This window comes from Hypomesus nipponensis, chromosome 17, assembly GCF_054491055.1.
Source record: "Hypomesus nipponensis isolate SF chromosome 17, ASM5449105v1, whole genome shotgun sequence".
In the NCBI taxonomy this organism is placed as follows: domain Eukaryota; kingdom Metazoa; phylum Chordata; class Actinopteri; order Osmeriformes; family Osmeridae; genus Hypomesus; species Hypomesus nipponensis.
In genome coordinates this window covers 9,184,686-9,212,596 of record NC_140377.1, presented here as the reverse complement: position 1 = coordinate 9,212,596, position 27,911 = coordinate 9,184,686, and the positions used below count along the sequence as shown (strand labels likewise).

Here is a 27,911-nt window from a genome sequence, read left to right as displayed (position 1 = left end):
TATAGTATGTAGAGTTTTTCTAAGGGTAATATGTTAAACACTGTACAGTATTGCACAATAAAACAATCTATAAACCATGTATATTAATTTTAAGGTTGCAGGTACCTTGTAATACATTAAGCAGAACAAACATATGTTTCCCAATGGCAATTAAACTACTAGCTCTTCATTTGTTGTGGATCCTATCCTGCTTAATTCAAGATGGTAAGAGGACATATTTAAATCCCTATATATATATATATATATATATATATATATATATATATTTATTTATTTATTTATTTCTAGGTAGTCAACTGTTTAACTATGTACTGTAATACTGTCCAAACTTTGTGCGTGTTTTTGTAGCAGAAAGCATCTGTCTTATAAACTGCTGTACAAACTGGAATGACTCGCTGAACTGCTCCTGGTCTGGCATAATCTTCAATGAAATGTCACCATCTCCATTGACCCTTGAAGTTGAGTGCAGGTAGCTGACATTTATGATTGTGGCCATGCTCATTACAAGCTAATTGCTTCACTCTATTAGCAATTCTCAATTTTAAGCTAACTGAAGGAATCCCCATTTCATGTCTAAGTAGAAACAATTAATATGAATTGTTAATCATAACTCTTGTCTCATACAGGGATTATGGAGGGGAAATCAATGGCAGCTGTGAAATGATATCCTCGCAAGGCTGGTGCTTAATACGACCAAAGGATTTCTATCTATACGCATCCCTTGGAACACGCTGCAGTTCAAAAATAAAATATTCAGAGAAGCTAAATGTAATGCCCGCTTGTACAAATGATTTGTTTTGGAATCTAGAGGATATGGGTGAGTGAAATGGTAAAGTAGTTGGTACTTTCCCTTAAGTTGTTTAAGATGAAAAAATAGTATCAATATGATTATTTTTTCTCAGGAGCAACACAATATTCTTCACTTTTGATGTTTCCTTTTTAAATATGCCATTAACAGACTCGTTCCACTTTACAAATCTGGGATTTGGTACTTGATTTTAATTATGTAATTGAACTTTCCCACATAATCCTCAATCATTGATCATTAATTCTGCCCCATAGTGAAACCCCAACAGCCATTTAATGTGCATGCGACAGAGACCAAAGAAAGCTACAATATCACTTGGGAGACAGATGATCAACTTGAAAACTTAATGTACAGAGTGCGAATTAGGACAAAAGATGACCCCCTAAAGGTAAACATTGTTTAACGACTGAAACCTTAACGAATGATTGTTACTGGAATCACCCCCTGGTCTAATGGCAAAAGTTCTGGAGGGCCACATAGGCCGGATTTACACCTTTAGAGAATTGGTTCCACTGCACTCAGGCCAGCCATTAGTAATTGTGGAAGGGGGGACAACTTTTTCCCAACTGGGCCCCTCATATACAGGGGTGGGGGGTGGAGAAGAGGGTGCAAGTGCGAGTTACATTTACATTTATGCATTTAGCAGACGCTTTTATCCAAAGCGACTTCCAAAAGAGAGTTAACTTATCAATGGGAGGAAGGGCGAGGGGATGCAACTTTACTTAGCATGGCCCTTCCCGGGTTCTGGGTCCTGGGCCTGGGAACATCTGTACCCTTGGACCCTCCCTGATGACAGGCCTGACTGCACTACAGCTGAACAAAAAAATATATGACATTTATATTTCCATTGGAACAGTATGCTGTTTTTAATGCCTGCATGTTGTGTTTATTATCCATCCTGACAGGATCCCATACACTATACTATAAGAGAGGACCAGAAGTACTTAACTATAAACTACATACAGTTGCCACAACAGGCTGAATGCATGGTGGATGTACAGGCTAAAGTTGGACCTAATTCTATTCACAAAGGCCCCTGGAGTGAATGGAGTTCTACCACAGAACTGGATAAACATACACTCACAGCACACATTATTTACATGAAAAGTAAATACAAATGTTAAGATAATCAGTTTGATAATAGCAGAAGTTTCGTTTATCCTCATTGTTGTAACATTAATACCGTGTCCATCTTTTTTAGGAGGTGATATATTATGGTGGAGCCTGATGCTATCATTTGTGTTGGTTCTTGGTGTCCTTGGCATAATTTACTACAGAAAACCGTAAGTATTTCTTTTTTTACTTGGTTAAACAAACTTTCAATAGGCTGGCTGGGCTATAAAATTGATCAGACAAAATATTCTGTTAGGGTCAAGCTAATACATTAGAAGAAGTGTTCCAGCTTTTGTCAGATGTTTTTTAACAGAGGTTATTTGACATGTTCATTTTTGGGCTCATGTCTATTCATACCAGTAAATGATATGATCAACTGCTATGTTTTTACAGAATCTGTTAGGAGATACTTTCCTGGCATTTCCTCCCACGTTAACAAAAACCCCACAGATGTGTTACTGTGCATGCAAAAGTGCATGTCAGTCAAAGGGCAAGCTGACACAGGAAGCACTGCAGAAGCAAGATACACTATTGATGCAAATGTGCTTAAAGTACAAAGGGTTCAGATAGCATAGCTGGAACAGAATCAAGTACATATAGCTTCATAAAGCTTCTTAAATATTCTTTGTTTAATCAAGTGATTAAATACGTTTACGTAAATAATGACAATGCTAATAGCAATGTCACTTTAGTGCACCATTTCTTTACAATGTTTGAAACAACATGACATTCTCTTTTCTTTTTTTTACAGATCTTGGTTTACAATGAAATACATCCCAAAGCCAGATGCATTTTTCCAGCCACTCTACCATACATATGATGGGGATTTCAAAGTAAGTCAAAACAGAAATATGTAAAACAGAAACAACCACGACAGTGTAAGTCCCAGCGATTAAGATGAGGAAATGAAATGAAATCCTTCAGTTTTGCAGGTGCTTAAACAAGTGTTTTTAAACTCAAACAGGCTGTGGGAGGATCATTAAATGACAAGCATACATTAGTAGTGCAGTTGACCCCCTTGATGGAAAATACCATGCAATGAAACAAACACTTTCCTGTTTCCAGTTTAAATATAGCCTAGGGGGGTTTCCATCCGAAAGTCTTGACAAAAATACATCAAGACTTAAAACCTGTTTTTGTCTTAGCTAAAAGTAAAGTTCTTGTTAGTTTAGCACAATTACTGGAGGGTGGGAGTAATCACTAGCTCTGATTCTAGCGCAGAACTGATCCCTTCAGAAGTACCACCCCACCTTTTTTTCTTTTAAAGTCTTTGTGTGTGCATGCTCACAGTATGTAACTATTTGCTCAAATAACCTTCTATGAAGATCTTCATACAATCACTTAAAAATCTTTTTGGTATGAAGTTCCAAGTTCTCTACATGCTTGTCAATACAGGACATCAAAGCTTTGAGCTTCATCCACCCGAAAACTGGAACTTTGTCCATCCACAGATATACAGTACTGGTCAGCAGAGCAACTACACTTTTTTCTTTCTTTGGAACTTTTGGGCCAATGCTGCAAAGCTCTTATGTTCAGCTTTGTCCCACAAACACACATGAGTAATTGTTCCTTTTATTTGCATCTGTTTGCATGGTATCAAGTAAGTTGTCCAGCCCTGCCAGTTTCTTAAATGTTTGTTATGAAGCCATGAGTTAATCAAAAGTATATATTACAAGCTGCGAGACCTGGAGGCAGAGCTGCTAAAGCTGTCCTTGATCTAGCAATATATTCCTACCCCAAACTGTAAACAAAATAGGGGAGCAATGCATCCATCGGATTCCTTTCTTTCTGGACAGTCATTTCTCGCAAATCATTCAAAACATTTAAAACAAGGTAACAAACTAACTACGAACAAAAATCTATGTCTGTGTGTGTGTGCCTATCAGTCTGTGGCTCAATTATCTCAAGAACTGGTCATTGTATGAAGTTGAAATTTGACAGATGTATGGCTTAGGGCTCAAGGACATGCAATGTAGCACAATACCAGTGATTTAAAATCACCCTGCCACTGTTTATATGCAATTACACAAATATCCAGCAGAGAGAGCTGAAGTTCACAGCCAAACATAGCCAAAGCCTGAGAACTAGAAAATATATTAGTCACTCAAAGAAAGAGTTGCACCTAACAAACAGCACATAGTTCAATACATCAAACCATATTTTATTGCTCAGTCTGTTGCTTTTTTGGTGAAAGTGTGATAACAGGAAAATGTTGTTTTCATGGGCATGAAGGACTTAATTTAATTGTTTTTAGGGGGTTCACATATTTTATAAATATATATCTCATATTTAGAGAAAAAGCTGTGATTGACTTCAGCGGAAGCTCTGTTTCATCGGATGTGGCATTGACTTTGAAAAAATGTTCCGTGCATATCTGTGGGCCTTATCTTGCTCAACTGGTGTCAGTGCTCAGGGTTGTGCAATAGGATATCCTTTATTGAAGGCACAATGTTTGATGCACAGTTTTAATACAAAGCACACACAAAATTACAATGATGTACTTGTTCATTACAGCTTGCTAGCAATGTCTCTTAGACATCGTAGACCTTACTGCACCCATATGAATTATGATTCATTCTGTTTGTCGCAGAAATGGGTCAGACCGATCTTCAGTGAGTCTGACCACTTGATGATGAACACACCTGTTCAAGAGATGCCCGTGAAGCAGTTGGAAGTCATCATGCTGACCTGTGGGAACATAAAAGAGAGAATCAGTGAGGACAACCAGGGAAACGGTAGACACGGTATCGCCTCCCTACTCGGTCTGGCACCCCACAGTTCCTCGTTACTCTACTTCAGTGGGGGAAGCGGGCACAGCACTGGTCACTCAGCTGGTCACATCTCTATCCATACTGTGACCACATCCGGGGAGGAGGAGGCCACATTTGGAGGCAGCACAAATGGTTTAGGCAGTAAGTTTAAAACTTCAACGGATTGCAATATGGATAACGAAGAAAGGTTATCTGTACAGAAAGGAAGAAGGTCATCGATTTGTTCACTAGCTGTGGAGTGGCAGCCACAAGCCCAACACATTGAACCTGAGCAAATTTCACTGGATTCCTTCTGCTCAAATGAACCGTCGGATGATGGCTATCCCAGGGTGGACTTGGACACCATTGATAGTGGCTTTATGGAGTCAGATTGCGGCCCCCCAATGAACTCAGACTTTGATAATGTGGAGCAAATGAACTCCTCTTTACTGAGTGGAGCAGAAAGCTCAAACTACGTCAAGCAATGGATGATTTGCAACACCGTGGAGGGAGATCCTGACAACCCACAGAAGCACAGTACATCCACCCCATAAGCCCCTCTGAGCTGAAGAGATAAAAATCAATCCAATATAATGAAGACTATTGTTTTGTATATAATTGTTTTATTGACTTTGTAACTGCTTGTGTGAACCAAATAATGTTTTTCTATTGTTATTCATCTTTTGTCAAATTGTTTAACATTATCTATAGTGCAACATTTGGTATATTAGGATATTGTAGTGTTTCGTATTTGATACAAAGATTAAAAAATACATATTTTTGTTGATGTTGGGTTCTTAGCATGCTTTTATGTATTAATGTTTGATAGGGACATGTGTGTGCATATTCCAATTGTTTCACGCAAATTCAACATACAATTCAGCTTTACAAATGAAAAGATATGTGTTGGTGAGTTTGTGACAATGAAAGTACCGATTATATCTGTTTATCTCTAGACAGTATCACGCAAACACTTGAGTTTCACTATTATCACTAAACTGCCTGCCACATGCCGTGCATGGATAAAAAGAATACGATACAATCTTAAATGTGATAATATGACCATACTTTGGTGGTGCATTTTAGTCTGGCTCTGGTTTCACACACTGCTCTTTAGTATATCTACTGCATGAAAAGGAACAAGGTAGTGCTTTACTTTATCACTGAATTACACAATATATGAACTTTCAGTCCTATCTGTATTGTTAATTCATTTGTCATTAATGTCAATTTGATTGGGCAGTATATACATGCAAACTGAATTTCAACACAAACAAGGTAAGAAATGTTGCGGTTTTTACATGATGAAAGTCAAGACTGGCCTTGAATACCTTTATGAAAGAACAGTTTTGTTGTTCATCTCCACAGATGCATGTTAATTGGAAGTCTTTGCTGATCCTGTGTGAATTCTGCAAAATTATTCATTTGTCAGGGGGTACTACTGATAAAGGTAAATTCATAAATTAGAAATAAGATCAATTCATATCCAAGTGCAAAATGTACATGTAACTAGTGTGTAACTAGACTTTTCTTAATACTTACAGATCCAATAAATGGACTTAGCTGTACAACAGATTATAAGTTTACAATTAACTGTATTTTGAAAAGAGACACAACAGTTACCATCCAGTACTGGCTGGATTTCAAATGGATTAATGATAAAGAGGTGCATTGGTAAGTTTTGTTTAGATTACCATTATATTTCTCACCTGAGTTCTTTATTATCATAATCGTGTGTCATTTTATTTTAAATTGAGAAGACAAGAGATTGTTACAGTTCTTTGTTTGCATAAATTATTCTTAAGGAGTTAGACAATTTTAGCAGCACTGATGGTAATATCTGACTATTTAAATCTTAAAACTGACTTGCTTGCCATCTTGATACAGCTTATTTGAATCCCCTTTAATCTTTTCTCTACAGCATGTTTAAATGTCCACTTGTAAAAATAGGGGATCATCATTACAATTGCACATTTGTGATTGTAAATAAAACAAAGCGCGGATTCAGAGCATCTGACCATTTCAACGTAATGCTTTGTTATGACTCTGAGTGTTATAAAAATGTAACAACATTTTGGCCTTCAGCTAATGGTGAGTTACTTATGAGGATAATACATTGTTATTCATAGATAAATTGTTCTGTTCATGTGGGAGTGGGGGTGAATGTCTAACTAATACAAAGGTCTTAGTGATGTGATTCACCAGTACACCATACCATTTTCCATGTTTTGATCATTTAATGTATAACAAACTCTTTGTGTTCAGTTAAACCAACTGCCCCAACTGATCTCAAAGTCCAGAGCAAACCTGATAGCTACAACATTTCCTGGACAAGTGGCTATGAAAACCACATAACACAACTGAAGTACCAGATATCCATACAAAAATATGTTGACAATGAGATACATAAGGTAAAACGTTATACAGCAAGAGGTCAAATATTGTTTTGAAGTACAGTTTTTTTTGTCAACTTTGATAACCTTTTCTTTTCAGGAATTTAGTGTGTACAACACTTTTTTCTTAATGAACGCATCCAAACTTGATCCAGACCAAGAATACCTTGTTAAAGTGAGATCTGAAATGTTATATTCAAAATGGTATAAAGGAGAGAAGAGTGAGTGGAGTATAATGATACGCCTAAAAACCAGTGCAAAACAGGGTAAAGTAAACGTGTTCTTTTTCTTCTGTGAACATGATCCTTTTGTCACAATATTCCATTTGACATACAGTACAACATACTGCTCACCTACACACAGCTGTCCCTTCCCTGCACATGTATTTGTTGTGTCTTTGCAGATCTGTGTTTCTTTTTGCAGCATCAAGGGGGTTCCTCAAGTTAGCATTGCCAGTGTGTTTGGTCGTTGCAGGTCTGATCTTATACAGCTTATACATTCCCATCAGAAGGTGAAGTCTGTTTGGTAGAATCATTTCATGTTATATTTTAAGGGCACTGGAATGTGTTTATTGAGATGAAATGTCAAATAATATGTAAATCCATTGTGCCCTAGAGTGAAGATTGAAGCTTGCTTACATGTGCCATCCCCATCCCCCTTCTTCCAGCCTCTCTTCAAAGATTATAATGGAAATCTTAAAGTAAAGTTTTTTCAATATAAGTCTTATATATTTAAAATGTGTCTTGTGTGAGACTGTTTACATCTTAATGATATTGTCTCCACAGGACTGGCTTGCATCAGAAGGGAATTTGAAAGGGATGCATGAAATAGAAGAGGTCCAGATAACAAACACTTTGATTATTGAGAGTAAACCTATTAAGGAAGACCATTGGATTTCAGCAGCAGCAAATACACATTTGCAAGATCAGAGTCCTTATGTTGATGCTTCTTTGATGAACTGGGTCTCTTCTAATACAAATGGTCCTTGGGACATCTCCCACACACAGGACCCATGTTCAACCCTAGAGTTACGTTATGCCTCCGATGCCCCCTTGCCTCCGAAGTTTGAAGCAGCTAGTAAAGTTGAGTCTGGATGTGAAGAATTGATGCTCAATCCTGTTAGCCCATGGCCAGAGACTCCCCTATCACTCGAAATGCCACTGTGAGGGTTACAACATCCTTAACATTATTCCAGAGTGTCATTCCGGCGGTGTGTTCATGTGCAAATCGTGGTAAGCTGCAGTCTCTCATTTCATAACTAAGAATGTGGTCTATCAGGTTGATGGCATGAAGATGTGTTTGCAAAGGATGTGTAAACACATGAAATGAACTAAAAAGGGAGAAATATGTCTTATTTGTTAAATCGTTCCTTTACTTTATGTCATATTTGGAAGTGTTTTCACAATGTATTTCTTCTTCAGTTGTGGTTCTCATTGATGGGCTGTCTGTACTATGTTTATATTGTATTTTTTATCCAGCCGGTCAAAGCACTATAATTATTTTATTTAGATGAAATGTAAAAGTGGATGACTGGTCTGTATTTATCAGTTTGGGTTAGGGTTAGGAAAAGTAGACAGGAAAGTAGACAAGTCTGTAGTAGCTCTAGTTTACTTTCATAACTTTTGTACGGGCCTATTTCCATTTAGCACAGGGCTCAATTGATTCGTTGTCCTTTTTTGAATGTTATTTTACTTATTTTGTCCATTCGTAATATTAGTGGAGTTGTTGTACACATTATCTCCGAAGGCTTGTACTTGTCCTTGTTGTTGGTTTTATTTCACTTGACAGAGTAAGCCTAACCGTTAAATAAACATTTTGATAATTTAATAAAAAAACAAAAATGTAATAAAGTGTGTTCACATGAGCACAGTCAGGACTCATATGTATATTCGCACTAAAAGTGGAAATACAGTGCGCAATACAGTGTTGCGGAATATGCTTAGATTACATATTTTCTCTTGTATCCTGGCTGGGACGGGGAGGTGTGGCTTTAGTCAGTTTGCTCACGAGCCAAGAGCTGTCTTGGACCACCAGAATACTTCCTGTTTCTATGAGGTCCTGCAAGCTACGAGTAGCTGCAGTGTAGTGGGGGAGAAGGGATGGCGGAGAAGAGCCCTGACCTCAGCGGCTCAGTTGGACGGAGGTGTCCCGCCCCGTCTGCAGGAGAAATAACGCATTCACCTGGAATTGGAGCATCCAAATGGGTTCGACTGAATGTTGGTGGAACGTACTTCCTCACCACGAGACAAACGCTGTGCAGAGACCCCAAATCGTTCTTGTATCGACTATGCCAGGCAGACCCCGACCTCGACTCTGACAAGGTAATGTTAACATAACAGTTGTTGTGGGTAACTGGCTAGGTAATTAGAGTTTCATAGTTAGCCATGCACAATAGTCCAGCTGGCTGAAACCGTCAGTGAGCCAGTCTTCACTTTTTAGCTGGCTAGCTAACATAGCCTAGCCTCTGCTTTTCTAGAAGAGGCTAGCTAACAGCCAGCAGTAGTTAGCTCGATCATCATAGAATTGTTTCATGATGGACATTTCAAACAACTTACGTAATGTTCACAATAAAACACAGCTTTGTAATTTACCAGTAGTCATATAGTCTGTTGACCAGTTATTAATAATAAATTAACAGCCATGATGAGCATGATTTATCTTTACTGTCAGATGTTTCACTTGGACTCAAAAAGTGTGCCTCCAAACTACTTTTCCATCGGTAGGGGTTAGGTGCCCTGTTCTGGTCAAAATGTGATTATATACACGAGAAATTGTGTTTTTGACCGTCCTATATATTTCACAAAAGGTCATCATGCATCATTTAACTGAAGGATGACATTTACAAGTCAGCAAAGAATTTCACAAATCGTGTTGCACGGATACTAATAACATTTGGACATAGAGGAGTAATAAATGCCCAGCAGAAGGTTCAGAATGAGTGGAAAATGTTTCATGCATAAGCAGAAAGTAATTCCGAAGTTTAGATTTTGGTGGCAAAGAAATGTAGGTTTCTGTATTGATTCTAGCTAATGAAGGTGTTGGGGTGTTGAATCTAGCTCGCAGTGGGGATTCTTGGGAGATAATGAGACCTCTTAATGTCAGTGCTCCATGTTGTCCCTTGGGGAACTGTGGGCATTAGCCACTCAACTATGTCTGGGCCAAGCTCTAGAAACAGGCTCATATTACTTCCAGGGCCTTGGCAAAGGATCCTAAACAACAGATCATCCAGCCACAATGTTCCGTGTAATTATGGCACTTCCGGCACTTACCTGTAATGCTGGTGCCTACAAGGTATCAATGTGTAAAGTAGAAAGTTGACTTCTAGCCAATAACTTCAACATCCCTTAAATCCTAACACCAGCGCAAATTGAACATCAGCTGGAAAGTCAGTCTCTTAGAAGAAGGAACAAAGAAATCTGATTGGAGTCTGTGGGCTCTGCTTCCACCTTCTAGAATCCTTTTTGTAGTAACATGTAAACACCCCCTCATGCATAGAAAACATAGTTCCTATACCATAAATAGCTCTTTATGGCTACCTTTGTGAAACAACATCACACATACACACTTACATGGTTGATCTGTATGTCAGCTACATGATCAAGTGTTTTCTTCTCCCATCAACCTTGTAACAACTTAAACCTATAGCATTAATCAACAGTTTTGGAAGGGAAAGTTTAGACCAAGCACAGATTGTCCTCGTAATATTGTATGAACTCCTTTCTCGTTAATATTCTTTAATTTTTATTTTATTTTTATTCCTCAGGATGAGACGGGTGCATATTTAATAGACAGAGACCCAACTTACTTCGGTCCAGTGCTCAACTATCTAAGGCATGGGAAATTGGTGCTCAATAGAGGCCTTGCAGAGGAAGGTATGATGAGAATGTCCTTGATTGTTCATAGATGTGTTTGAGCCTGTCTTTCATGTCACCATCAGATACGTGTTCTGTTGTTGTTTCTGTGTTGCCGATCAATCTCCTTTTTATTTATGATGCTTGTATTCACTTAGAACATGTTAAATGATTCCCTCATTAGTTTCAGATGCTTATTTAAAACACTTTCAGGATCTGTTCATGTATAGTTTTGTTCCCGAAGGAGTACTGGAAGAGGCAGAATTCTACAATATTACCTCTTTGATCAAGCTAGTTAAAGACAAAATCAGAGAGAGGGACTGCAGAATTGCGCAGGTAAGTCCTGCATTGCTGATACCACAACGTCCCCATTTCTTTAAAATGAGGAATTAGAAAATATCTGTATAAAAAAAGAAAGATTTTAGTCTTCTTCAAGGAGTAATCAAGGACTTCTTACAGTTCTCCCAAATGTTAACAGATGTTGTATTGTGGAGGATCTCTGTTTGTGCCACTGTGGTGCACTTCTGTTAGGTTTCTTGTGAATATGGTATTTCTTAAAATGTTGCAAAATAACAGGAATAGGAGGTAGAAACTTTCCAACTGTAAGAAACTCCCCTCAATTAACGGGGAGTGATGTGTGGCAGCCTTGCATGTTTGTTTAAACATCTGCAATCAAAACTGAAAAATTGGGAAATTCTATACATCCTAACCTATATTATGACTTAAACGTCCCGTAAGTTTTTCCCTTCTAGGGATATTTTTAAGCACATGTTGCATTTCATTAATAAAGAAACTACCTTTGAAACAAGCTGGTACTAACAACATTGTCACTCTGGCAGTATCTTAGCTGGAATTGCGATTCAAACAGTACCATCTGTAAACTGAGAATATGCCCACCAACAACGTAAATAAGCTTGAAAAGTATTTTTGGAAAACTGGCTAATATAACTATGTGGGTGGGAAAATAATCTCGTCTCGTCTCGTCATCTTCCGCTTGTCCGGGGATCGGGTCGCGGGGGCAACGACGGGAAAATAATAAGAAAGAAATAAAGAAATATACATTATATGAGAAGAAGACGCACAATAAATGTACCTGGAACTTAGGTATAGGTCTTAATGATTGGATTATTTTTCACACAGCTTCCAGTAAAGCATGTCTACAGAGTATTGCAGTGCCAAGAAGAAGAATTAACACAAATGGTTTCTACCATGTCAGACGGATGGAAGTTTGAACAGGTAGGCCTAGAGGATAAAGATGCAATGTCCGGTGTTTGTATTTGGTGCTTTAATGTAGACTTAACACTTCAATGACACATAATCTACACATCATTAGTATTTGTATCGAAAACTTTTATAGCCAGAGTAAAAATGCTTTGATTTAAGTTATTTTCAAGTCTTAAAATTGTCAGACCATGTGAAGAGACAAGAAATTGCAATTTTTGATCCTGGAACCATTCAAGACTCGGTCTTGCTCTGATAGTAGGAATGGCTGTCCTGGCTCTTGCCACTCACACATTTCCTTTTTTGGGAGACAGCAAGGTGACAGAATGCCAAGCATTCTGCACATGGCCTCATTTGTGAAAAGGGAGAACTGCAACACGGTATAGACTTGTTAGAATACAGCCATTCAACGTCTCTAACGTAAGGCATTATTGCTATGCATTAATACTATGTACTATGTACATCATTCATTAATCAGCAACTGATGAACCGATACATTATTGAGAAACGTTTTCTTTAATTGTAAGCAAACATGATGTTCATCTTTGGTCACAGTTAAGGGGCTATTTTTCTCTGTTTCTCCCTTCTCTTCTCATAGTTGGTCAGTATTGGCTCCTCATACAACTATGGAAATGAAGACCAGGCAGAATTCCTGTGTGTTGTCTCCAAAGAACTGCATAACCAATGTTATGGCACAAGCAGCGAGCCAAGTGAAAAGGCAAAGGTGAGTGCTTCCATACTGCTACATGGCGCTTACTAGTCTCACAACATGAAATGTGATGTTGAAAAACTTTTGTTGTGCTTTTTTGCATGCAAACACCCTAACTGCATCCTTTCCCCTGCCTCCCCCTTCCTATGTGCCCATTATATCAAGCATCTCATTGGTCATTAAGCAGAGCAATGCTTAGATGAAAATTCCTCCATATTTAATGGTTTTCCCTTCCCTTATATATCTTCCATGGTGTATGGAAGTTCTCTATTGCTTCTGTGCTGTTACTGTTCATGCTTTGTAACTCCAGAAAGCTAACTGCTTCTCATTGTTGTGGCATTCACTCTATACTTTTCATGTAATACATAATTTTTATGTTAATCTAACTTTTTTCTCAGATTCTTCAAGAACAAGGTTCTCGAATGTAAAGAGACTGCAATCCTTAAGATCTTGTCAAAAACATGATTATTATTTTGATATAAACACATAAAACACATCACAATCTAGAGGAACTTTCTTAGGAACATCATGGTAGGCTGATGAAGTCAGCTTCCTTCTTTCTACACACACCAGTAATGTGCACAACTAAGTGTTAATTGACTGTTTTGACTACTTAGTGGTGTAGATTGATCCCAGATGGAAAGAAAGACCTAGCAGCCTTATCAGTGTGATGGACAGAAAATAGACGTGTCATTTGTAAAAAAAAAAAAAAGGTAATCTACTACATCTAGCTGGTCCATCATTTACTCAGGGTTTCTGCTAGTATTTTCAAATATTCACCAGGAAACAATGCATACAACCAGGAGGGAATCGTAAAATTTTTGGTTAAGAAAAACGAACTTGAAGAAAATCAATTAGATTTGTGCTCTGTATTAACTTTGTGTTTGATAAGTCCATTTTAGACTGTTTTGGTTTATATGTCTATGAAAAAGAGATTATTTGTCCACTTTTACATAGCCCTATGGCACAGAAACTTATGTTATGGAAAGGGGACATTATCATCTGCTTTTACCTGTTACTTTAAAAGAGATTGATGATATATGATTGGGAGATGCAGGATGTAGAAGTCTTCCATTGTAGGGTTCTTGGTGTACCCAATGGATTGCCTTGAAACTGGAACATTCTTGTATTTTACCATAAATGCAGGGTAGATAATGTTTTTGAGAAGCACTTTTTGTCATATTTGCAGAAATAAACTTCACATCCTGATAGCAATCAATAAATTAATTGCTCTGACGATAAACAAAAAAATATCAGATATTTGTGACCATTTCAGGACTGTAATAAACACAACCAATCATCGCGTTCAGACCGAATGCAATGATTGGAAGACCAATGATCTTACCTATCTACCTGCACGTAGTCTGCCCATGCACTCATTGTAGTAGTCATACAGCACATTGATGTGTTTTTGGGAGAGTTGCTTTGAAGGGGGGAGGGGGATATTTTTGGTTGAATGTTAATAGGTATTTGTTCAACTGTATGTGGAACCCATTTTACTTGCCTATTTTTATATAACCTTTGCCTCTTTGTCTCAATATTAATTGCAAGCCTTATTTGTTTACTTGGTTTACTTTTGAATTGTTTGTATTATTTGCAAAGCTTTTGTCTTGGATTTGGGCAGTTAACTTCAATGTTAGGGCGGTGACTGTTTGTGGCAGGTACTACCAAGCAAACAATTGATATTATGCATACATTTATCACACCTGTTTTGGTAACATAGTTTTGAAGCACCAGTCCTTCTTCTGCATGATTCACCACAGTGTTTTGCAATAACACCTGTATACCAGTCATCAGTCATCTGACCGGTTTTGGACTGGCAGTGTGCAAACGTTAAAGCTGCAGCACACAATGGCTTTACCATCACTAATAGCTTTCACATATTCTGCCTATTGACAATATATAAAGTAAAATGTTGGTGTAGAACATGTTGCCTTTGTTTGATGACCAAATCAATATTAATTTGAACTGAATTACACAAATATGTGGTCAGGGACTTGGAAACTATTTAGGTCATTTTAATATATCTACAAGCCTTTGTTTGTACATTGAGGAGAAAGTCTGATAATATACTGTATAATGTTTTTTCATAGCATGTTTTTTTTGTTTGTTTTTTGCTTACACACTAAGGGCTTTCAATAGTGGAATACAAGCTATAATCTCTACAGAGGTCAATTTGACCATTGTTATTGCCTGATCAAGGTAAAGTTTACGTGTAGTGTTTTATAATCTTGATCTTACATGTTTACTTACCTTGCCATTTTGACACCACCCTCAAATGTGGCTGGTTGGAAGATCTGCATATTTGTATATTTACATATCCCAAATAGTTGCTGTCAGCCACGTATCAACACAACTAGTAATACGTTTTTGAATATTTTCTGTTGACAATTATATTTACTAGTCACAGAGTGTCTTGTGGTGACATGTGCCTCTAGTGTCCCTGAGGATCTTCAGTGTATTTGCAATGGGTGTGTTACTGATGCTCATATTTTTCAGGGTCAACTTTTGATGAGTAGTGACCACCCAGCAGTAGCTTTTTTAGAGTATGGCGTTACAGGAGCTATCAGTTATGGCATGTGTCATCTACTGCATGATTAAACTGATGCACCCTAGGGTCCTCTTCAGCTCTGCAGGACACCACCTCATTTTAGATAGGTCTGACTGTTCTTCTTAGAAAGGGCCCATGGTAGACACAAGTATGTTCTTTCCTCCAGCTGCTGTGGATGTCTTAACTTACCGTTTTTCAAACTTTCATTAATCTGTAAAACATTTTGAAAAAGAACAATTATGCTTTGCTCCACTTTATCACTGCTGTTCCTATTTAGTATCTTTCTAGATGTTTATACATGTATTTTATATGCTCATGTGTATATACAAAATATGAAAACCAGTAAAAATTCAAAACGATGGTCAAACTTAATAAATGTAAATTAATTAACAGTGTTTGGATGTCTTTTTCTTAAGGCCTGATCAGGCTGGTTTAAACTGCTGACCTTGATGTTACAGTATGCTACCACTTGATATTAACATCAACGTTTATGTTACAACAAATATTTAAGGTAATAAGTACATTGTCAAATTAGATAAATGTTTTGTATAATAAATGCAACGACATTAGTGATGATGAAAATGGTAAAGTACATATATTTCTCTCGATGGCTCTGGGCTAAACTGTTGTGACATTGTGTAGTCAAGAGCCGTTAGTCTACGCAGCAACAATTGTAATAAGCTACCTACTGAAATAAACCATGCACATTAAATACAGTCTTTTTCTTAGTTATTTCACCAGTAATATTGTTTTGGATTTTCTGTATCGCACTGTATAATATTGTCAGGGCCCTTCAAGTTTGGGGATTTCAGTCACATAACATCCATGCTAAACCTTGAGTAAAAATTATGTGGACTAGTAATAGTTGGGAAAAGAACATTGGAGTTTGGTGTCCCAACCCTATACGTTCTCTTTCTGCCACGTCTTTTATTTTTTGAACATTTCGATAAATGTAGTCTAATCTTGTCATTGTCTTTACCATTCCACATATACAAACTGTTATCGTGGGTACATTTTAATAAAACATTATCTGGGGTAATTATACCTTATTCAAAATAAGGAACGCGGGAGTTTTGCAACTGGATCAGTTAATTGGTGAAATCGTTTTCAGGCAGAAGCAATCGGCATATGGGTACGTTCCGTTCCTGAATTTTGTTTCCTCCTATGTGTTCTTGTTTTCTCTGTATAGATCTGATTACATTTGATTGGCATACATTTTATGTTTAAATGCTGCCTGGTTCGTTACTGTATTTGTGGTAGATCTGCGAACGAAAGCGAATAAAGGTTCGCCCAGAGTGGACATTTGCGCAACGTAACGTGGTCTTGGTCTTATTTAGGCTGGGATAAATTCTGTTTCAGGAGGAGGGAAACTTCGTAAGCCTGGCAAGCAAATTGTGGCCAAATTTGACTCCGTCTGTTATCATCACATACAAAACTAACAGTTTTAGTCATACTGAAGGTAAGTGTTGATCTGTAAGAACCCTCTACGTGAAAATTAAACGTTAATCGGTAAGTTTCTTTGCTTTTGCCTTGGTTTTTCGGTCAACAACACAGCCAATACGCTTGGAAACTCGTACAAGCTAACTGGCTAGCTAGCTAACTGCCGGCTAACTAGCCTATATATATACAGTTATTATGAATGGCCAGAGGTTGCTAGCTAGCCATCTTACATGTAGCTGGGTAGTTACCTGGCTACATAGAAGTAGCTGACTGGTTAGCTGTCTTACAATTGGCAGGCTGAGTTAGCTAGTGTGGACCTAAAACTGGCAAGCTAGCGTTGGCTAGGAAAATATGCTGGCCTGCTAGCTACTGTAGTCTAGACGTTAGACTAGTAGTAGCTGCTGTGTGGACATCTCTCAAACTTATCCAGGCAGTTAGAAATATGTACCCTTAACTGCTACTGAGAAGTGAAGTTGTATTATTGACCAGATTATTTTATTGCTCTCAGAAACTGGTTTGTGTACGGGTTTCCCCGGTTTCTTTATTGAAATTTGCAAATACTTTGTTTTGATTTAGGAAGCAACAAGAAGTCATGTCTGGTATAGCCTTAAGCCGCCTTGCTCAAGAAAGGAAGGCCTGGAGAAAGGACCATCCTTTTGTAAGTATTAAAATCTTTGCATGAGACCCCACTTTGTGTTAAGCGGTATATAGCATACTTCGTGAGTTTCGTTGTTGTATTTCTCCTCTACTGTTGCTTGTTGGATCTGTGGACCTAACTTGGTCGTTATGATACTCTGAACATTGTCTTTTACCTAATGTAATATCATGGCAATGTCCTTTTACTAGGGTTTTGTTGCTGTCCCAACAAAAAACCCTGATGGAACAATGAACCTGATGAACTGGGAGTGTGCCATTCCTGGGAAAAAGGGGGTAAGACTTGATTGAAAGCCGCAACCAAAATGGGCAATGGCTTATTACAGGTACCTTTTTTCATTTTTTTATTTTTTATTTAGACGCCATGGGAAGGAGGGCTGTTCAAACTGAGAATGCTCTTTAAGGATGACTATCCTTCCTCTCCTCCAAAGTGTACGTTTCTTTTTTTAATGATTTAACTTTAAATGAGCACTAATCCTAAATGTATGTAACATTTCGATAACTAATTACCCAGGTTGTCTTTTGCAGGCAAATTTGAGCCTCCCTTGTTCCACCCAAATGTATATCCGTCAGGCACTGTCTGCCTATCGATTCTAGAGGAGGACAAAGACTGGAGGCCGGCCATTACTATCAAACAAGTACCCATCTGGAGTTTTTAAATATTTTGAAGATGCGCAGATCTTTCTGTTGGAAAATCCAGTTTGAGTAGTTTGTTTCTGTCCTTGCATTTGCTTTGTCAAAATGTTGTGCAGCAGAGGGCAGCAAAGATTCATGCTCTGAATATTCATCCCATGTGAGAATTTGAAGGTTGCTGTTTTGCCTTCAACAGATATTGTTAGGAATCCAAGAGCTCCTAAATGAACCAAATATCCAAGATCCGGCACAAGCAGAGGCATACACGATTTACTGGTAAGTCTTAGTTAGATTTGTCGCCTATGGATTAGTCAACTGCTATGTATACACATCAGTAATTTTGATGTTTTCATGATTTCAATGTTTGTAAATGGGATGTAAGGCAAACTGGGGCCTGTTCCATAAAGACCGCTCAAAAAAGCTTGAGATTAAAGTCCCAAACCTGACTTGATATAACTTAAATCAGTTGGGGCAAAAGAATGTTCTTTCGCGTACTAAGACGATGATTTCATCCACCACTTCATCAAAATAAAATGACACCCTATGATTGACATGAATGATTGGCTATGTAGGACGTGGTCTTTTTTTTTTTATAGACCTTTACTTAATTGATAACGGTTTTCTCCATGTAGGCTATGCATGTTTGTATAATTCTGAAATCATTGTTTAAGGTATAAAAAAGGCATCACGCCAGAAAGTTTGGTGAATCATTGTTTTCCCGTTGGGTCAGTGAACGTCCTTGTGTTATCTTCGGGTCATTGGGACCTCCCCATGTGTTGTGAAAACTTTACCTCATACAAACATAGCAAAGCATTTTCTTTTAACCTTCGGTCTGTCTCACACCCCCCACAGCGCGAAAGTTAAAATAAAATACTTTTATTTGTTTCTGTATTGGGTAAAGTTGTCGCAGCACAACGATGGATCGTTGTGAGCCAAAGGCACCGCAATGGTTAAGCAAAAGAACGTGCTAAGCCTGACTGTTAGCCTGCTTTGGACCAGGTCAGTTTCGCAGCGTAAGTTACCATAGTAACTGAGTTTGAACTACATTGAGCTGGCTTTATGGAACCGAATGAACTGGAAATGTGTCCGACTGACATAAGCCTGGCATATTTGGTAATTTGTGTTGTTTATTTTTTAAAGCACTTAGTGATGGTCACATGCAACTAGATTTTCTATTCTGAATGAATGCTCATTTGTAAATAAGGTGCCCACACACTTCCTTGGGTACAGGAGTCATCTAAACAAGGCCAACAATATAATTACTGGGGCCTGTTCCATAAAGGCCGCTCAAATAAGTTGGACTTAAAAGTCACAAACCAAACTTGAATTAGCTTAACAAGTCAAGCAGGGCTAAAGCGGTTCCATGAAGGCCCATTTCAGCTCACGTAGTCCTACTAATTTAAGTAGTCAAGCTAATTGGGCGTACCGTATTCTTAAGCAGCCCGAGAGGTAAAACATTGATCATACAATCCACCATGGCAAAAGCAATGCACACGGCCACGTGACTTCTTCCAGAAAGAACGTTCCCTTTAAGCCTTGTACGATGACAGCTCCCTCATCCACCGCTTCATCAAAATGAAACGACAAGCCATGATTGACGTGAACTATAGGCTACATAGGTCAAGGTCCTTTTTTAGACCTTTAGTTACTTCGTTGATTAAAAAATAGACACCCTCTAAACGCATGTAAATTTACTTTTTTGACATTGTTTAAAATAAATAGCCTATTAATACATAACCCAGTAGTTTAACCTTTTTAAATGGTTGTGTTGGGAAAATGGAGGATGTAGCCTATGGATTTAGGTTTGTTTTGCAATTGTAGACTACTGTTAACAACTATATAGCGATTGTAATTATATTTGGATAATTTAGATTGAGATAGGCAGTCCTAAACATTTGAAATCACAAACTAGGCTACAGAACGTGGCGTGTAGGCTATCAAATAATTGTTTATCATTGTTTAATGCAATAGGCTAAATGTTGTAGGCTATTTAAGTAGATTTTCTATCAATGTTGAACATGAAAATGAGAATATCCGTGGTAAATCATAGTTTTCCCCGTTGGGTCAGTGTTACAGGAAGGTCTGGTTAAGCACCAAGTCACGCTAAGCCTAACAGTTAGTCTGACCCTGACCAGACTAGTTTTGCAGCCGAAGTTGTACCTAACCCTAGTAACAGAGTTCGACCTACATTGAGCTAGCTTTATGGAACCGTATGAACTAGAAATGAGTCCGACTAACTGACATTAGTCTGGCTTATTCGGTAAACTCGCTTTATGGAACAGGCCTTAGGTTGCATTCAAATATTTAATTTCATGTTATGTAAACAAATGTTTTGAGATCTTGGTGTAGTGGGTTCAGAAAATGATCAGCATAGTTCATCTTAACGCAAGCTGTGTAGGGGAAAAGAATGATGATTGATTTGTTGTCAGGAATGCATGCGTGGACCCAAAAGCAGACCCCAAAAGATGTCTTTGCTCCTTTTATTGAAATCAGAAAATAACATACAAAAGTAGATTGTCAAAAAGCATGACTCACTCTGTGGCAGGTCAGAGAACTTAAGCACAGAACTAAAAATCCAAGCCACTTAAAAAGCACAGAACAAACAAGGCACAGGTGAAAACGGTCATAATGAGAACAGATTAACAGAACCAAAAACGAGAACACAGCGAGGGCCTCTGGTGGCCAACAAAGGGTCACAACCCTGACATTTGTATTCATCTTCTGCTATAAATATGTGTTCAAAAAATGGTGATGGTGCTAATATTATATTCATCAACATAGATGGCGGAGATTTGAAACCCGAGATCAAACTTCTATATAAAATGTGGTGGCCGGTTGGGGAGAAGCAGGAGGACAATTGAAAAATAAATTGCATGTCCCATTTGTAGGCTACGCATCTGTGCGTTCATATCTCTACTATATGTGGGAGAGGAGGACAAGGAGGCTTTCTAGCTATGAGTTATACCCATGAGGGTCATGTACTGAGATTGAGAGGTTTAATAGTTGAAGTTTGTGTTGAGTGTTCTGTAATATTTCATTGAATCCCAGTAATAGTAGAGACTCCTGACCTTTATCTATATCTATGAAATGTATAACCTGTCTTGCATCTCATCAATTTCCCTTTCAGCCAAAACAGAGTGGAATATGAAAAAAGGGTTCGAGCACAGGCCAAGAAATTTTCCCCGTAAGCTTCAATACTTCACGTCAAAGGATTGCTCATGTTTTTTTTTGTCTGCTCTTTTTGGTCTTTAAAACTGTCCATAGCAAACCTTTTTCCTGCTGGACTTTTTTTCTCCTTTTTTTTTAACTGACTGTTTTGTGCCATTTTTCTGTCCTTGAAACATTCACCATACTGATCTGCCCCTTTAAACTTTTGATTTGGAGGTATGGGATATGAGGTGAAATGTACCACCATAATGGATTTGCCAGACTCCCATCTGTGGTACTTTTGAAAAGACTGAATGAGATCAATGGATGGGAGCATCCACTTCTATACATTGTTCAACTTAATGTATTCAATAAATTAGCGGTTGTCTGCCTATATGCTAAACTTTTATAGTAATGATAGTCAAGACAACCATAGGAAGTTCAGCAGTTAACTAAATCACAAGTCTTTGTTTGAAGTATTTAGAGTAAATAAAAAAAATAATGTTTATACAAAGTGTTAAAGCATACAGATACATTCCATCATATCACACTGTATTGTATTATCAGATGATCAAGCTTATGAACAAACCTTTTAGATTTTGAATGTTACGAGGACTGTCAACATGGATACTGAACAGGATGTTGCAGAAATTCAGCAGAATTCATCCTCCATGTGACAATACTGTTTTCATCTATGACCGTGTACATCCAAATATGTATGCATACAGTATCTGTATTTTGTATGGGAAATTTGGCAAACTTGTGGTATATTACTGAAATGGATGAGGAAGCCCTAATGTGCTGAGCCCCTTGAGTTAGACAGGTTTCTTAATGTTTTTACTGTCAAGGATTCTACCATCTGAAATCAATTTTAAGCTTTGTTCACAATCCTTCTCTTGAAGTGTGATGTTAAGCTGTTCCACAATATATATATATATATATATATATATATATATATATATATATATATATATATATATATATATATATATTACACACACACTTGACATTAGTATTTAATTGTCATCCCTATTTGCTTCCCTGTTAAGTGTTGACTAATTATAGATGTTGAGGCCTAGCTTTATTTGACATTTAGATATATTTGTGAATTTTTTATATTGACTTGTTTTATTCGATTCTTGGAGGCTGAGTCTTATTTATCTGAGAGAATTTAATCTTAATTTTGAAAGAATCTAAACTGGATGAGTAGATCTAATTGCTTTTGACTTTACTGACCAGATCATTGACAGGGTCATAGATGGTAATTAAAAGCTGTCTGATAGTGTAATAGGATGGTCATGCTGTTAGAGGTTATCTATGTTCCCAGGGCACATATGTTCCCCTATTCAATGTTCAATGGAACACATTAACGCACCTTTTGTTTTCAGGTCAAATTGAACCCGTCATGATATAATATTGCATGAGTAAATATTATCAACTATACTTTTATTGGAATAAGGTTTCAAAAGTACTATAGAAACACAATGAAACCAATGGTTGAAATTTGATTTTGATCAATTTAGGTCTAACACTGCTATGGGGACTGAAGTGGGAAACATGAGACCCTGGGCACATAAGAATGACTCCCATCCTGTAGTCAAGCGTTACAGTCTTGCACTTTCATTTGCATTTCCTCAACAATCAACCTCTACCTCACCAGCCTGCCCCACTGTGTTCTGACTTATAACCCAAAATATTCAGTAGGCAAGGGTAACACACTTGGTTTTGAGGCAATGGTAAAACAATTGTATTAGTTACGTAATTTGTGTGAGGTTGTGTGTAAGACACTGATGAATTGTCTCTGAGAGGAACGCCTCACACAAACCTCATCGCTTGTCTGATTGCTAACTGAGCGCAGCAGGTGAAATACAATTAGCACACAATGCAAATTACAGGGTTTGCAATGCAAATTAAATCATTAGCACTGTCATCAACATCAGGCTTATACATCCTGTTTTGTTGCAATTTTTCTGAAGAAAACAAATCAGGGTTGAAATGATCATGGAGATGTTTATCAGACTGGGTGATTAGAATATGGATCACACCCAGATTGTCATAATGTGATACACGATTCTATATTCTAGTAATCTGAAGAGAATCATAAAAAAATCAGGTTTTCCATCTGCACTTGCACTAGGAGTCTTGTTTAAGAAATATATATATATAAAAATCTGTGCCACAGATACTTCAAACAATTCAAGCCAGCTGGGGCGGATCACTAATGATGTGTCCATGGAAACGGTGCGGGGGTCACCCAGTGTCTTCACACTGAGCACAGCGAAGTCTTCAACCTTCTTTGCGGTTTTTGTCTAAAGGGTAGCTGACAAGGCATAGAGTTAAGAGGACAAGCAACAAAGCTTGGGGGGGGGGGGGTAATCATCATTTTCTGTTGCAGGCTTTTATGTGATGAGAGTTTGTGTAGGTTAATGATATAAACATGCCATTGTGAGGTTCTCTGATCAAGGAGTTCCTGACACAGCAGACAAATAAGGAGGTCCATGCCTAGAAGCGCTCTTAACACAGGACACTGTTTAATCAAACTGCAACTTGGAGGTTAGTGAATTGCAAGGGGTGTAAAATCCAGCAGCACAATTTCTGTTTTGAAGAGGGAACAAAAGCTATTATCTGAATTGCTTGGCGGCCATACACTAGTCTGACCACAGACAAAAGGGAAGAACATTACTGTAATTCCCTGGGGGGATGTGGCAATGCTGCAAGTGAAAAACTCTTGCCAGTGTCTCATTGTGAAATGCGTTGAAACGTAGGCCTAATGGGTTTTATATGGCGTTTGAGTACAGAATCTAAACAGAATATCCATTTCAGATTTACAACTCTAAAGAACAGTGAATGCCGTAATCCGACGTTCCTTATATGCAGGTCAATGAAAGTGAAAACTTCTCCTAATTACTAGGGATCTTTGGGTTTGTGTATGTATAAGTAGTTCTATTTGGTAAGTGTCACTCGTGTGCCGTGAAATGGTGCCTGACTGGATCTTTCGTTATTGGCTGTGTGTGGAATCATTTCTGCGCTTAGAGAGGCACCTCACCCCAGCACCCGCGTAATTAATGTGTCCGTGCCTATTTATAGCATGTGTACGCGTGCACGTACGTACGTGCGTGACAACCGAGAAACGAGTAGAGTGGGGGTAGTGTGTAGTATCTGACAGCGTGGGGTGGTGCACCTCTCCACCTGCTGATTTGTATCATGGTGATAATTTTATGGTCTAGCCTATCACTCGATGTGCTACATTATACGATTTTATAGCAAAATAAACAAGATCTATAGGCCTACTCAATCACTTTACCATGAACGTAGTACATGAAATATAGGCTAGGCTTTGAGAATGTAATTATTGCAATGCCGAGACCATTAGGCCTAAGGAAATCACTGAATAAACAACACAATTCCAATTGTCAACCTCTGGAGTTGCTAATGCCAAGCTACAGTTGTACGGTAAGAATTCGGAGAATCAATTAGCCTATACTAAAGGCTACCAATCCGTGATGGAGTTGGTCAATTGTGCAATCAACATTATAGGCCAACAAAAAGTGGTCCAATCACAAATAACGGGTAACACGTGTAGGCAGGTGTAACCTGCCTGGTCAAATTAAGTTGCTTTATGTTCTTCGGAGTATTTCGAGTCGGCCGCCTACCTATGTAGTGTGTGAACATAACTGCACACAGTAGAGTTCAATAACTGGCAGATGAGGTTAACCTTTCTTCGCAGGCTTGATATTCGACATCCCTCAGCAACAGCTAGAGGAAGATGAAGTGCTGCACTTCCTATGACCATATTCGGATAGTGCCGCTGATGCGGGAGCATCAGTAGCCTAGACAGCTCGGTGAAAATGAGCGCGTTTTATTTCCATCAAATACAATAAATGAACGTTTATTGCAGTAGTTAATTTGCTCCTATCATTTTGGAGAAGACGCTGTCAAACCTTGAACGTCGATTGTTTTTTGTTAAAGGAACTCAAAAGAAGCCGACAACAACAACATTCGCAAACTGTGAATGAGAAAGCTACAGGTGAGAATGATTTTGTATCTATCTGAAACATCCTAACTTTGCTATAATCATAATTGAATCTTATTTTCTAACGTAAAAATATTTTTATATGTAATTGTTGGCATTTTCTTTTTACTTAAAGGGAACATTCAATGATTTTACCTGTTGATTCCCCCCCCCCCCCCCCCCTCGAATTCATAGCAAGTTCAGGGAATGATGACATGTCAATGGTTTATTTGATTAAATGACTGGAAGTGCAGTGGTTACTTGAGTGATCAGTCGCATTTCAAAGTTTCTTCCATTCAAATGTAGGCTAATTAACAAATCTCCCGTAGGCCCTCTAAAGTGATTACAATAGTTTGCTTTAACGTCCATTGCTAAACATATGCTGGCTAAATTAGATAATAATTTTTTTGCCATTTAATGACGATGTTAAAGCTATGTTGGTTTCGCCTCCACAACTTAGATCATAGTCTTAACAGGGAAACAGACCCGTTGTTCTATGTTCTTTTAGGTAGCATAAGGTAAGACAGTTTGAATCCTTAATCTTGAAACTTGTTTGGCAAAGAATCAAGCATATGGTATAGATACACATTTAGTTTAAACATACAGAAAAATAATGTGTCTGTAGTTTTTGTATGATAATGTTAGAATGTTTTCACAGCCTTGGATACCGTTATTTAGAAACCTAATCAGAAGAACAGTACATGTTTGTAATCCTGGATTGAAAGAGAATTCCTCATCACATCACCTCATACATTCATTTACAAAGTGTAGGTATGGGTATGTCATTTGTTGTTGTCTTGGAAACAGCTTTACCATCTTATGACGAGTCAAATATGTAGGGTAGTGTGCGTTATAAAAAGCCTTTCTTACAACCCACAAATGTTGCAATACTTTCTGTAAATACAAATTGTAGGTTAGTTACACAGCATTGTAAGCTTTGAGTACAATCCACAAGAAAGCTTACATTCATAATGGTAATGCTCAATAAATGTATACGGCTGGGAACATGTTCTGGCTATGAGTGACCATTAGCCACTAAACCTAGAAGTGTTGGGGGAAAATGCACCAACCTCAATCTGCGACATTCAGTTTACCAATGATCACTGTTCAATGAAGATTTATATACCCTATGAATTCTTATTTTTCTCCCTTCCTATTTGATTCCCTAGAGCAGCAAAATACTTCTATGGCTGTTGTCTTTTTCAATGTGTGCTATATCACAGTGGTTCATCAGAATCAATTACAAGAACATTTAATATTAATAATAATGTGTTTTTATTTAGCAGACGCTTTTCAGAAAGTCACATTTCAAATGACTTTCTGAACACCTAATCTCTTCAAATGTTTTTGTAAAAATGTAGCTGTCTGTAGCATGCTACTGAAGAGGAAAACACAGGTCAGTGTAGAGGTTTGTTCTATATCGGGGGAAAAACCCTCCCCCATCCAGGTTGACTGACGGGTAAAATGCCATCTGTTTTTTTCACTGCTTGTGAGCTTCTTCTTGAACACTACTCAGCATACAGTGTTAAACTCTGCCTTTCTTAAAGTCGCTGACATTCAAAGGACCATAATAGTGATTGATGGAATTAAATATACTAATGGTTTGGATATTGGCAATGGTAGACCTACTAGTGATTTGTCAACTTGATATACTATAGGTTTAAGGAGAGTGGACCAAAATATGCATCTTTTTAACTTTCTGTCTATTATGTATAGTAACATTTAGCTCTTTGAACATTTGAATATGTATCAATTATGTGTTGGCTACTTTCCTCATGTGGCTTGTTTTCTTTATGCTTTTGTTTAGACCATTTACTATGCACTTATCATGCACTGAAGCTGTATGTAGAGAATGCTGTTGGGAACCTAAATAGCCCTTGTCATCTGGCTGTAGCTGCTTCTGCTGCCAGACCACACAATGGCTGTAACAATGCAACAAGTGTCCTACACATTATCCAAGCCAAATAACTCTCAGCTCAAGAATTGGGATTTTCCCATCTGAAATGCGAAATGTCTGCCTGTGTCTTGTCAACCCTGACATAAACGCTGATTTCAGTAGCTGATTGGCATGCTGGAAATGAGTTGCTGTGAAACCCCTGCATTGTCATCCTGCTTTTATCAGAGCCTGAAGGGGGATTATGTCCCTTATCTGTACATACAGACTGATTACTATGATCGTTCTTCCTCGTTGTGGGATCCTCTCTGTCAGCTGAAATGTCCATATTGTGTGAAGTGTCTGTCTTCAGTCACAAAGCCTTGTCCTTCAGATCATCAGTGTGTGATGGACATACTTTAATGAGGTAATCGGGCCTTGTCACATAAATAAGGTACAGCATTTCCCCCCCCATGATTTTCTTTAATTATGGTTTGCTTTTGAATACTCTTCAGATATCAATCGTATGGGCTCAAACAATTGATTCATCAAGACCAAAGCAAATAGTTTATCAACATTCATAAGTCACCAGTGGAGCGAGTTGCACAATCATGTCTTTGTGTGTTTCACTACAACTAATTATGTAGAATTGAATTATGATGCATCCGAAGGCCAAAATGTTTGTTATTCAATATTTAGTTATTATAATTATTTTATGATCAGGTTGTTATTGAAAACACACTGGATATTTTGGGG

At 37.9% G+C, this 27,911-nt stretch overlaps 4 protein-coding genes across 5 annotated transcripts in view; all 4 read left to right on the top strand.

The window, feature by feature from the left end:
- Positions 1-76: 76 nt before the first annotated feature.
- On the top strand, positions 77-5,404 carry il21r.1 (interleukin 21 receptor, tandem duplicate 1). Its single transcript, XM_084676833.1, has 8 exons — positions 77-101; positions 349-469; positions 627-817; positions 1,063-1,196; positions 1,714-1,915; positions 2,010-2,091; positions 2,673-2,754; positions 4,512-5,404. The coding sequence occupies exons 1-8, from the start codon at positions 77-79 to the stop codon at positions 5,223-5,225; spliced, it is 1,551 nt and encodes a 516-aa protein (XP_084532959.1). The 3' UTR covers positions 5,226-5,404.
- Positions 5,405-9,104: 3,700 nt separating this feature from the next.
- On the top strand, positions 9,105-15,786 carry kctd5a (potassium channel tetramerization domain containing 5a). The gene is made up of 6 exons (XM_084677085.1): positions 9,105-9,385; positions 10,828-10,936; positions 11,160-11,251; positions 12,056-12,151; positions 12,735-12,860; positions 13,244-15,786. The coding sequence occupies exons 1-6, from the start codon at positions 9,164-9,166 to the stop codon at positions 13,271-13,273; spliced, it is 675 nt and encodes a 224-aa protein (XP_084533211.1). The 5' UTR covers positions 9,105-9,163; the 3' UTR covers positions 13,274-15,786.
- A 548-nt stretch (positions 15,787-16,334) lies between these two features.
- ube2ia (ubiquitin-conjugating enzyme E2Ia) lies at positions 16,335-23,204 on the top strand. Of its 2 annotated transcripts, XM_084677087.1 has the most exons (8): positions 16,335-16,528; positions 16,756-16,855; positions 17,413-17,494; positions 17,683-17,766; positions 17,850-17,922; positions 18,019-18,128; positions 18,320-18,399; positions 21,251-23,204. In XM_084677087.1, the coding sequence occupies exons 3-8, from the start codon at positions 17,429-17,431 to the stop codon at positions 21,309-21,311; spliced, it is 474 nt and encodes a 157-aa protein (XP_084533213.1). In that variant the 5' UTR covers positions 16,335-16,528; positions 16,756-16,855; positions 17,413-17,428; the 3' UTR covers positions 21,312-23,204. The 2 variants fall into 2 exon arrangements, with proteins under 2 accessions (XP_084533213.1, XP_084533212.1); XM_084677086.1 differs by lacking the exon at positions 16,335-16,528 and having other exon boundaries at positions 16,586-16,855.
- Positions 23,205-24,230: 1,026 nt separating this feature from the next.
- The window catches only part of baiap3 (BAI1 associated protein 3), a 30,615-nt gene continuing 26,934 nt past the window's right edge, over positions 24,231-27,911 (top strand). Inside the window, exons 1-2 of the mRNA XM_084678765.1 lie at positions 24,231-25,112; positions 25,240-25,297. The gene's annotated coding sequence lies outside the window, so the exon portion shown is untranslated. The remainder of the gene's footprint in view (positions 25,113-25,239; positions 25,298-27,911) is intronic.

Bases quoted from the DNA above. Each gene is read 5' to 3' on its own strand.
- kctd5a (XM_084677085.1), top strand. From the start codon at position 9,164: ATGGCGGAGAAGAGCCCTGACCTCAGCGGCTCAGTTGGACGGAGGTGT. The intron at 9,386-10,827 runs GTAATGTTAACA...TTTATTCCTCAG, and splicing joins CCGACCTCGACTCTGACAAG to GATGAGACGGGTGCATATTT. The intron at 12,152-12,734 runs GTAGGCCTAGAG...CTCTTCTCATAG, and splicing joins ACGGATGGAAGTTTGAACAG to TTGGTCAGTATTGGCTCCTC.
- ube2ia (XM_084677087.1), top strand. From the start codon at position 17,429: ATGTCTGGTATAGCCTTAAGCCGCCTTGCTCAAGAAAGGAAGGCCTGG. The intron at 17,495-17,682 runs GTAAGTATTAAA...TCCTTTTACTAG, and splicing joins GGAGAAAGGACCATCCTTTT to GGTTTTGTTGCTGTCCCAAC. The intron at 17,767-17,849 runs GTAAGACTTGAT...TTTTTTATTTAG, and splicing joins CCATTCCTGGGAAAAAGGGG to ACGCCATGGGAAGGAGGGCT.
- il21r.1 (XM_084676833.1), top strand. From the start codon at position 77: ATGTATATTAATTTTAAGGTTGCAG. The intron at 102-348 runs GTACCTTGTAAT...GTGTTTTTGTAG, and splicing joins TATTAATTTTAAGGTTGCAG to CAGAAAGCATCTGTCTTATA. The intron at 2,092-2,672 runs GTAAGTATTTCT...TTTTTTTTACAG, and splicing joins ATAATTTACTACAGAAAACC to ATCTTGGTTTACAATGAAAT.